This window comes from Pomacea canaliculata, linkage group LG3 (genome assembly GCF_003073045.1).
Source record: "Pomacea canaliculata isolate SZHN2017 linkage group LG3, ASM307304v1, whole genome shotgun sequence".
NCBI lineage: Eukaryota > Metazoa > Mollusca > Gastropoda > Architaenioglossa > Ampullariidae > Pomacea > Pomacea canaliculata.
This window is the reverse complement of record NC_037592.1, coordinates 4,881,831-4,893,900: the sequence shown is the minus strand read 5'-3', so window position 1 is coordinate 4,893,900 and position 12,070 is coordinate 4,881,831. Positions and strand designations below refer to the sequence as shown.

Here is a 12,070-nt window from a genome sequence, read left to right as displayed (position 1 = left end):
TGAGGGGGCGGTGGAGGGGCGGCGTTGGTAGATGGTCGGGACGAATCCCCAGCCTCACGTTTCTTCTTTCCTCATTCGGAAGAAGTTTCGCACATGCGTAGGAAAAAGTGCAGCTGAGTTCAAAAAAACAATACTTAGTTAATTTTGCTATGCACGTTTCTTTTTGGATATGACAACTGTTTTATTCTCAATAAAATATAAAATATACTCATCCACTTCGACAGGAATTTGAGAACAGACGCATAGACAGAAGAGGTAGGTTTACTGTTCCACGATATCTGCAATTTTGTATTCCGGCGGCAATCCGGGTATGCAACGAAATCATGGCTAGGACACGTCTTTGAGTGAAGGTCTCATACAGCTGACATCCGTTCACGTTTGTTTTAAGACGTAACCATCACGTAATGTCTTATGTTATATTCGCATGGCAGATGAATTAGTGAATCTCCCTAAGCAGACCTGTCTCTGACCGGCCCGCCCGCCAGTATATTTACTATATATAATTATATATATAGACAGTATTGGGTAACACTGAGTTAACTATATAAGTCCGGCCCTCTAAAACCATCCCAATTTCTCATGCGGCCCCTTGGGAAAATTCATTCCCCACCCCTGCCCTAAAGGGATTAATAAAGATGTTTTGTTTTTGTATTGTATTTTTTCACTTACGAACTTTAAGCCCGAGGGAACTTAAATGATGTCACAATCGCTTTCTCGGCTAAGAAGAGTATTTATGCGTTTATGAAACAAAAGAAGAGTCAGTCAGTTGAAGTTCGATAATATAAATTTATTTCGTTCACTATCACGAACCTGTTCTGTCCTTATTATACAGCAGTGCCTCTACTGGGGATGAAGATTTGACATCCTATAGTTTTGTACTTTCTGTTGTGAATAATTCACGTTCATATTTAATTATTAAAATTATTATTGTCAGTTCAATCGAAGTATTAAGCTTAATTTAGTTGTCAAATTGTAATGTTTGATTTTCATTATCTAAGAGTTCATGTATGTGTATACAGTTTGAACTGATAACTTGTTGAGAGAGTATTTGAAATTGGCTTTTGATGATTTATGTAAGACTAATATACTTCTCTATGTTTTCAGCAAACTCTATTCGTGCACATCAGGCCGGACACTGAGGCTCGCTGGCTATTGAAATGTTTTACGGCAGCACCTGGACACCAGCGACTTACACCTGTACGACGGTTTGTATTGTTAGCATCTCCAAGCACTCCCTCTTACCGCCACGCCCATTTGTCAGTCAAAACTTTCGGGATGAAAAAATACGGGGGATGCTCGAGGTTGTGATGCCTGGAGTCTTAGACCAAAGAGTAAAACCAAACCAGAGGAAGATGCTGCTGATTTCTTGTTTACATCAGTGTGGACTGGATGTGTGTCACTCCATCAACCCTGTTAGACGAGTATTTGACATCCCACTACTCATTAGTGTAGGTCTCGTTTAGCAGGCAGGCAAGTATTTGTGTGTGCCTGATGCACGCCTGCAATTCATAGATGTACCTTTTCTCGCCAAAAAGTAATTCTTCTTATTAATCAATGACAGAGAGAAAATTCTCGAAAATTTTAAATAAGCCATTCTTTGACACTTCTGGTCACTTAAAGTGTAAGCAAATCAAGATTCAACAGTGGATACACGACTGTAGTCCTACAATCACTAGATGTTTGCATTTTCTAAATACACTACTCTATAGCCTTACATTTTAGTACACCGTTTGTCGCTTTACCTTATACATGTAGTACCTTTCTAGCTTGTACAAATAGTCGAGTTAGCGGTGTTCTAATGCATAAGAACACACTCCATTATTCCAGTGGGTCCGTTCACTTTCTTTGGCAAGGGTACTAGTGATTGTGTCCATTCTTTATGAACAACAGGGCTTTCGTTTGTCTTTATCCTGCATGAGCAGCCCAGCGGGGAGGGGTCATTAGTGCTTTACATCAAACCAACAACAAAGGCAGTAAGCCCTGTAAACAGATGCCCCACGCAGAGAAAGAACAGTGTCCCTGAGAAAAGGTCTGAACCCATGGCAGCCAAACCCTACTTTGGGGACCGCCTCAAAAATCGTCGATAGCAAGTGTCAGACTGCGTTCCACATTGACCTTTTCCTGTAGGACTGGCAGGTCTGCAAACACACTGGTTTTAGTGTGGTTGCTTTGAAGGATGTTAGCGCCTGCCATCACCTGGGTACCATGGTTAAAAGCTTCTCTAAAACTTTTGAGTATAATAGAGATGGAGAACAAACCCTACTCTTCAACTTATTCAAATTTTATAACTGCATTCATGTAGACTGTAGAGTGATTTATTTCCCCAGTTTCCTCTGAAGTTTAAAGACCATGGATATGATGCAGCATATGTAAGATCTCTTGGTGTGTAGAATTTCTTGTGCATCTAATCCACTCACACTTTTAGGAAGAACAGAGAAACAATAGCTATTTCTAACTCCGACCTTAACAAAGAGCTCCCAGCATCTTGCTATGTGCTGATCATGCTAGTTACAGTTCAAGATCACAACGATCCACATCGCAAAAATGTCAAAACAGAATAACATGATCACACCACACACACTCGCACAAACTCAACAGATTTAGAATTTATTCACCTAAATTCTTAGCCTCACAAATTCCTTACAATACACAGCCATATAGCATAATTTTTTAACTCAAATACAGAGAGTTCATGTGTTCTGCAGCACAGCAAAGCTCCAGATGAGTCCTGCACTAAATGCAAGATATGTGAACCAGATGTCTATTGATCCGTAGGATCAAATGTTGCCTGTTTGTCTTGCACCATACCATGTGTTATGTCATAATAAATTACTGACTGCAACAATCCCTAAGATATACCTGACAGTGAGTAAAACCATTTAAAACATTCCCAAATGCAATATTTAGGAACAAAACACTTTCAGTTGTTTATCTTTAATGCCAGAAACAGATCTCAACTTTTACGAGCAAGTATTTTCTCTCTAACCTTTAACCACCACTACCTGACCTCCCAGTCTTCTAGAAAGTTTCTTAAAACGGAATGTCACTTCAGCTACTGTGCAGGTTGTTGCACCAGCTGCTGTTGTTGCTGTTGCTGGATGGTTGCAAGGGACCGTAGATTGCTCTCTACGCTGCCGAGATTTGCCTCCCAATCAGCAAGGTGCTGAGAGATCAGTTGCCAATGGTGCTTCCCAAATGTGCGATGAGTCGTGGATCGAACCATCACTTTCTTCTGCATCTGATCAATTCTGGCACTCACTGCTTTTGTTTTGAGAGCTGAAAGAAAGAGGTGTCTATAGTCAAGGGTCAACTGGCAAAGCACATTAATTAGAAGTTATTTATGTATTTCTAAGACCTTCATTTGTGCCTAGTGAATTTCTCACACTGCGGGAAATAGCTAACTAAAATAAAACTATAATTTTTGTTTCACCATGTTGGCTGCAGGATGCATCAATACCCTTATGACATTTGCTGCTTCTTCAAACCTCAAAAGGAATGAAATTATCACATGCAGCTAGTAACTCCCTTGCACCGACCCTGGCTTAGTGCTGCGTCCATAACCTTTCACAGTTTGCTCCAAACAACCAGTCCCCAGTTACCCACCATCAATGACAAATTCCTCCACAGCTTGTGGTCCCAACAGCAGCTCCTCCTGAATGTGAGCAAAGTCCATTTCTTTTCGGGTCTCAGCCATTTGCAGGAACGTTAGCAGTCTCATCTTCTTCATGTTGTTTTCATGGTTTAGACCTGCATCATACAGAGCAAGTCTTAGGTGCCAGGCAAAATTTCCACAACATAGCAGTTTATAATAATAAAAAATAAAAACCAATCAGTTAACATGTTGCTTGCCAGACACATCATTGTTGAAGGTAATCTTAACAATAATTTAAAAGCCAAGCCTCAATGTGACACCACTGATTTGCCCCAGCTTATGCAAGATTTATGCCAAGGATTTTCATGGTGCTGACAACTTTTTCCTTGCACTTACAACTAAAGTAGCTTAAGCAAATTATTCAAAATTGTTTTTCTTTAACTGTATAAAGAAATAATTGAACCAACAAGAAAAACCCAAGGTTACTTTTTATCTGATGCTCGTAATCCCATTAATTGAATGTTTTACATTATATCGGAGAACACACAATGCTATTCTGGAATCTGATTACTTAAACATCTCAGCTGCTACTTCTAAATCTAAAACATTCTGCTAATCTCCTCTTTCTAACGAACAGAATGGATATAATGGTATACTTAATATAAATGGCTTGGAATGCAGTGTCTGAATGAGACCCATGCTTGCAGGTAAATTAATCTGACAATCTATAAGGTCCGTCTCAGACATTTTTATGTTGCACCTTTCATCCCCCCAAATCAGACACCTTAAAGTCAGGATGGGTCTACAATAGTGCCAAGATGAACGAGTCTATGCTCATTTCCAGTAGAAAAGCTAGAACAAGGAAATGGAATTTAATGCAAGCTCATATGGGGCAAATTTCAACTGATTATAATTATTATTTCAGGTCACTGCTTAAGAGAGCAACTCCTTCTAACAGGTAACACTGAGATGACATTCACTGCATATGACTACTTTACGGGAAGCTATTTGGATGAAACAAAACAATCACTTCTTAGTACATTGTCAGACATCATTTAGACACATCACTACAGCCCTACTAGTTGTATGCAGAAACCACTCAGCACATAAAGAGACCACAAATGAAATTTAGTTGTATCTGAAATCATTGTTAAACATCTTATTTGGTACCAGATTTAGTATGCACATCCCAGGTGATACTCAAGACATCCATGTTCTAAATGTCTGTGGATATACTGGCCTTAACTTTACACAGAGCCCTTTGTGTATCTTGGAGTTTACCTAAAGCTTGACAATGTTTACATGGCAGACCAAAGAAGTCTTGAAACAAAGTTGTGAACAAATGAAAGGTAACACGTAACTTATGCTTAAAATCATCTTTTGTGTTTCTACATGTACAATTCTGGTATAAGATCATTAAAAAAAAAATTCTTGAATCACAACTCAAAAATATTTAATTCTTTCTGCCCCAGAGCTGCATGGATATAATTTGTAGGCAGGAAACTAATGGTTTTGTAAAGAAGGAAATGTCTTGATGAGACTTGTGCTTTCAGGTAAAATAAACCTGACAATCTATAACGTCTCAAACATTTTAATGTTGCACCTTTCATCCCCCCAAACCAGACACCTTAAAGTCAGGATGGGTCTACAATAGTGCCAAGATGAGCAAGTCTAATTTTCACCACAAAACTGAAAAAAGAAAAGGAAATAGCACAAAAACTAATCAGGTGATTTTAACTGATTTCAGTAAGGTCTGTGTGAGAGTGCCACACACAGAATCATAGAGATATTTAGAAAAGAAAAATGGTAATAAAACACTGCTGTTTCATATGGGACTGTTGTAACTCCCTTAGGCTATGTGCCCTCTTTAAGTTGCTGTGTTTTGGCCATGAAAAAAAAAATACTTATAAGAAGCAAGACACACATTTGGGTGCCCATAGCTTTATACGGGAGATTTTTCCATCTATGATTAAGTACTAAAGGATCTCATGTTACGCCACGAAGTAAATGTGGTTGGAGCAAATGGCATGTCATGCAGGATGCATAAACAAAATGAGCAAAGACTCTTCGACTTCAAGAGATATTACCAAATACGTACATTACTATACTGCTCCCAAACAACTTGTTGAAATAGTAAAATTAGTTTTTAATCAGTCACATGACCTTCCTCACATTACAGAAAAACTGAAATTTTTTAAAAAAGAAAACATAATTATGCATCCTAAAATTTGACCCACATTTCAAACTTTCTTACCAAGAGACTGGATGAAATCTGTGTTGTTTTTGTAGAACTGCTGGTACTGAGAGAGTTTGCCAGACACAAATATTGTTAACAGCTGCAGACAAAGCAAATTTTAACAGTGAGACTCGTAGTACTTAAACACATCGGAGCAATAAAATCATAAATCAAAGGTGTAGAGTTTTATAGTCTAGAGTTTATAGGAGTTGTGAATGGAAGGGGTAAGACTTTACCTCAGCAAAAGATTTAACTCTAAGCACGTGGGGACAAATGTTTGGCACTGTCACCAACTGTCAAGCCCACCATAACATGTTTCCCAACATTTCTTAGCTATTCAAAACTTAATAAAAATGGACAAAATCTAATCATATAACCAAGGGAACATTTGTCAAGTTATGTCCTGTAACAGTCAAACAAGGAAATGCTGATTTGAAGAATTTTTGACATGCACGTTTTTCTCCAAAATGATGGTGACGAGACACAACAGGACAGCTGATATTGATGGATCAACATTTAGGGGCTTTAAACAGCCATGAACTACCTCTGCTGAGGAAGAGGTTAGTGATAATAAGCTGTTTTTGCAAACTGGTTGAGGATTAGGGCAATTTATGTTTTATGCCGAGCCAGTGTCTAACAGTATACCACAGTCAAGTAATCTTGCAAACAACTTCCAAATGCAGTCTTCTAGCTGGTGAATGAGATTTTCAGGTAAATAGTCCTATCTATAACTACATATGCATGAAAAATATTCTCTGAAAATATCCCCGGATACACCCAATTTCCTGGATTTACAAGATGGATTGGAAAAAAAAAAAAGAACAGTTAATTTCTACATACTTTGAGAATTTGTACTAGCTGTACCAACTTGAATGTCACAGTCGATCGTGTGAGCAACTGAAAACATTATTTCGACTCGAACACAGCATACCTATCAAAGGGATGTTACCGACTACTCTGCAAGTATCGCTTGATAAAATGTGCCTTGTCTCCCTTTATTAGACGACTTGGCAAAGTTCATTAGCCTATGTAGGCACATCAATTGTGGCTAGAACACCACCAACTGCTACAAATTTATCCTTACTTCCATTAGTTGACATGCATTTAACTGAGAACTTGTCTTGCAGATTGCGAAAGTGCAAAAACCCCTCATTTGCTATCAGCTTTGGTTTTGATTTTCGAGGGATTCTCCAGGCTAATTACTTTATATGCTGAAACTCTGCGACATTCGCAAGGATACACATATACTTGTACATAGGCAGAAACAGACTCACTTAGTAGCTCCTCAAAATGAGCTGTAACTCTGGATGTTGTCCCACATTCTATAAGAATCTCAAAACTAACAGTTTATTTAATGTACTTACTACAGGACCAATAAAAGATCATACTGAGAATCTTACCCATTAACCAGCACAATAAAAGGTTTTCATTCCAAAACTGACCTACTGAAAAAAAAATTGCATACAGTTTGCATACATTTAAAATTACACAACTTGGACACCGTGACTTACATCATGTATCAATTCACCTTCCAGGAATTTGACTGGCTTCAGTGTCAGCAGATGATCCATGAGGAGCGTATTGGGATCAGCAAGACAAGTAACGATACATTTGTGTGCATCATCACGAGCCTGTGAAGCATTGTCTTCTGTGTATGTCCCTAGCAATTCTATCATCACCTTTGTTGCTTGCTCCCTGCCAAAACAACCATCTTCAGTAAAACACACAGAAAAAGCAACTATCAGAAAAACTTTCTCTTTTAAAAAAGTCTATTACCCAATCATAGTTTTTCTAAAGGTTTAGGAAACAGGTATCTTATGGTTGCATCATATACAAATCAACTTCTGGGGTCTCCAAAATGCAATCTAGAAAACAATCTTTTTTTACATATACATTCATCAATTCTAATTTGAAAAACAAGTTCTGGAAAAAATGGTAGGAATATAGAAGAAATAAGCGAGAAAATAAAACTGTACTCTACAGCCATTTCATGCTAACCCCAACAGTGGCAGTCTTGCCAGTGAAATTCCTTTAAAAACAAAAAACAAACACAAACTCACCCGGCCTTAAGTTCAACCAGAGCATCATACAATGTGCGATACAGGTTTTGCAGTTTGACTGTGCTTAATTCCCATTTGGCTGTCCATTTCCGAATCTGAGTATCCCACAGAGAAAAAAGTGCCAATTATAGCACAGTATTTCAACGTGCTTTCACATTTTAAGCAAAAATAAAATATTTAACACACCAAATAAAATCTTTCACCAAGACTTAAGAAATAAAACTGTTAAACAGCAGAGACTATACTTTTGTAAATCTTAGGGAATTCATGTATCTTTTTGCTAGTACATTTTCTGGTAGTCAACTAATTTACAGGCATAAGAAAATGGCTATGGTGTGCAATTGAACTCATTGATATATGGACAAATCGATACAATTGAGCTGTACCTATGAAGATGTTTGAGCTTGATGATATAGAAAGAGTTAAACCTTAAATGTTTGTGGGGTGAAATGGTAGAATGCCTAAAACAGACAAGCCACCTTGGAAATCCACAAATGTATTTTGCATGTGAAAAATTAGGCCACATACCAGTAATATCTGCCCCAAGTATCATTCACATGCATACTTTATTCATATAACAGAGATTCTGAACCTTTTCCCCAACTGTAACCCCAAAGGTTGAAAGTATGTCCGTGTGTACCCATCGCACATATATTTGTGCATAAAAGCACTTATTTTCATAATGACATGTGCTTATTTATGTTGCTGTGTACCCCTGGCCATACCCCTAGGGGTACAAGTACCACCAGTTGAATACCGCTATCACATATGTACTATATTAAGTACACCAGAAAAAATAAAGATCAAATTTTGAAATATAAAACAGACCAAAAACTCCTCTTTAGATGATAAAAAATTTGATATCTGATTATTATTATATGCTACAGGTTTTCCATGACCATTACAAAAAGATTTCTCAATCAAAATTGTCACCTCACCCGTTCAACATCTGTTGGTACCATAGACAAAAGGTCTGTTTGGCCAGCCAAGCGCACCATGCTCGTCAGCACCACTGCTCTTAACCGTGATGATTCATCTAACCCATAAAACAGATTATTCAACCTGTTTCAAAACAAAAAAGATGGGATTTGAATTAATACTATTCACTAACCAATGCATGCAGTATACATGCTATTCTTGAAAAAGGTATCATGCATGCTGAGTAGGTGGCAGGTCTGAAATAAGCACTTCCGTGATCAGATTCATTTAAATAATTCAATATAAATCTATTAGTGGCCACAGCTGGATCAATTCTTTCCTTAACAAATACAGCACAGCAAAATGAATATGGTACACTACTTCCACATGTCCAAAACAAATGTGTATGACTTTTTACAATTTTGGCCAAGCAACTTGGCAAAGTTGACCAAGCAAAATAAGACATAAAATTTTGATAAAAATACTAATTATTTGTGTCATTTTGATATAATGGAATATTTTGACACTACAACATTATCATGTGAAGTATTGTTAGTAAATATTGCTAAAATAATCTATATTTCAGGTAGTCAACTCACAGGTAGAAGGAAAATGTGATAGTGTGGGACTTGAACTATAAATGTTTGTGGGGTGAAATGGCAGAATGCCTAAAATAAGCAAACTACTTTGGAAATCCACAAATGTATTTTGCATGTGAAAACTGGGCCTTGTACAAGTAGCACTATGCCAATTATCATTCTCATGCAAAGTTACCTAAGTTGCCTATACACATCTCTTAACCGATGGAGATCAGACAGTTGGTTAGACTAAATAAATGAAACAAAAAAGTGTTATTGTCATTGCAGTTATTATTTTGGACTGTTTCTATAGAAATTGATAAAAATAACAGTTTTAATATTTGTAATCAAAGAAATAATAAATAAGAACAAAAGTGATGATTTTGTTGTTAAATTTCCAGCTTCTTGCCTCAATAAAATTTTTAAAAGCTGGATTATTAGTCAGACTAAACATAATCATCCATACATTTTTAATCGGCTGACACCCCGTTTATCGCCATGAGGAGCCTTGCCAACTTTTTCACAGAACAGTGTAACAACACTCTCAGCTTCTGACTCTGCCACCACTAGAATAAGTGTGATGATTCCATTGAAAACCATTTCAATATCTGCAACAATGAAAAAATAAAACACACTTAATTCTCACAAAGTTTTACTTTTCCTATTTTTTTCCCAATTAAACTAAAATTCTATTTTAAAAGTCTACAAATCATGATGACTATGTCTACCATTATAAAGCATGAGATACCAAACTAACTTACTTGTTACTTTATACAGAAAAACAAAGGCATAAAATTTTTATGTGGGAACACAATTTTATTTTTACTGTTTTACAAATGTACCAAAATGTTGTTTTCTTTTTACCACTTTTAATAAGGCCGAATGATGCACTACAAATGATATATCCTCAGCCATCACAACAAAAACTTAGACCATATTATAGCTTCCTCACAACAGTTTGGTTGATTTATCTACTGTTTGTAAAGCAGACTCCTGAACTCACCGCTTTCACTGTTTAGCTCTTTCCAGCAGATGCTGCTGGCTTCTATGATATTCTTCAAGTCTGTCAGTAGCCCACTCTCTGCATTTTCTTCTGAAATTTCTGCCCCAAGTGACTTCAGGTATGACCGCAACTCCAGAGTCTGTAAAATGTTATTTTTGCCACTCTGTTATCAACCACAGAGAATTCTGGGAACAGTGAGGAGTGATAGACAGGAACAAATAGTGTAAATAATTTTTTTAGTGTACTCATAGCACACCAATGGGCTTCACAGTGAACAGAACAGTAAATATAGTGCTCTGTCCCTGAAAACAGGCTCAAAGCATTTTACATAAATGAACATGCACAACCACATACAACTCAACAACAAACACACACACAAGGTGGAGGTACCCGAGTACCCAAAGAAAAACGCTAAAGGTCAGTCCTGCAAAAAGATATCCATTTCTAAAGAAAGGGGTGTCAGAGTTGAGATGCAAACCCCTCAACATCTGATTCTCACTATCATGAAGACAGGTGGATAAGCCACTGCACCTCAACCACCCCAAAGAATTTGTCACTGGTCAGTTTGATGACCCTTTACTGATTCAACCACCAAATACAGAAGTTACTGTTCAGTGTAGTGTCACATTTGTTACTTGTTGCATGTAACCAAAATCAGATTAAAAAAAAAAACAGATTAGTCCAGGGATGCCCAACCTATACTGGCCTGCAAGAATTTATATCATGTCCAGTATTCATCAGAAAATGACTTGTTCACATAAGCTAAGACCCTCCTCTACAGTAAAATTGCATGAAACAAAATTACTGCCAAAATGCAGCGAAGTCCCTGGTTTCCTTGGCAGCTGCATGATAGGAGCCCAGTATAATAATTAATTATACAAAGTAATTGGTCCTATAAACTTAAGAACATGATCGTCTGATGCCACTTTGTGAAAAGCAACTTACAAAATTCCATGTTACTTGCATTATTTTCAAGATATATCTGCATGAATAAGACAGTGCTAAAGATACCTTACTGAAGATGATAATGGCAGTTTTAATAAGAGGATGAGAAAGTAAGTAAGAGTTTTAAAAAAGTGCTCAATGGTCACTAAGGGAATAAGCATATCCCCTTCCCCACCGAAGCTCGCTCTCTGGTTGTTTCCTTTCTGTGCTGTCTTCTGATGTTACCAGACTAGCCAACAAGCTGTCCGATCTTCTCAGAATGCAGATTACTCGTTAGTTTTTAAGACCCTTCCACAACGATTTTATTCTTGCATACGCTGAAAAACTAAGATTAAATTGTTTATATTTTATATATTTCAATGCAATTTAAAGTAAATTAGGTGCAAGCTAGTATTAGTTATTACATTTCAGAAGTCAGTATTCTGTGAGTGAAAGCATCTGGAGTACACGTGACATCGTGTTTGAGCACATTACTGAACATTTTTCCAAAGAAGCAATAACAATAATAACATGATCTGAAGAACATATAAATTAGGAGGTAAAGCCCTTCAAACTGATAAAACTACCTGATCTGGAACAGCAATATCGATGAACACCGGGTTGCTCATTTTTGTCAAAAATGGAGACGTAAAGGCTAAACAAGCATGGCGTACATTGGTTAAGACTCTCCAATGAAAATGATCATAAGAAGTCTGCGCGGAAATAAAGTTCTCCGCGCGTACCGACGCCGGTAGTCTC

General features: G+C 37.3%; 1 protein-coding gene across 1 annotated transcript; it reads right to left on the bottom strand.

Moving 5' to 3' along the window:
• Positions 1 to 2,593: 2,593 nt before the first annotated feature.
• On the bottom strand, positions 2,594 to 12,017 carry LOC112560397 (eukaryotic translation initiation factor 3 subunit M-like). The gene is made up of 9 exons (XM_025232235.1): positions 11,899 to 12,017; positions 10,388 to 10,526; positions 9,851 to 9,992; positions 8,827 to 8,950; positions 7,889 to 7,983; positions 7,340 to 7,523; positions 5,847 to 5,928; positions 3,604 to 3,747; positions 2,594 to 3,276 (listed from the first exon to the last, which is right to left on the bottom strand). Exons 1-9 carry the CDS (start codon positions 11,938 to 11,940, stop codon positions 3,053 to 3,055), a joined length of 1,176 nt encoding a protein of 391 aa, XP_025088020.1. The 5' UTR covers positions 11,941 to 12,017; the 3' UTR covers positions 2,594 to 3,052.
• Between the last annotated feature and the right edge of the window lie 53 nt (positions 12,018 to 12,070).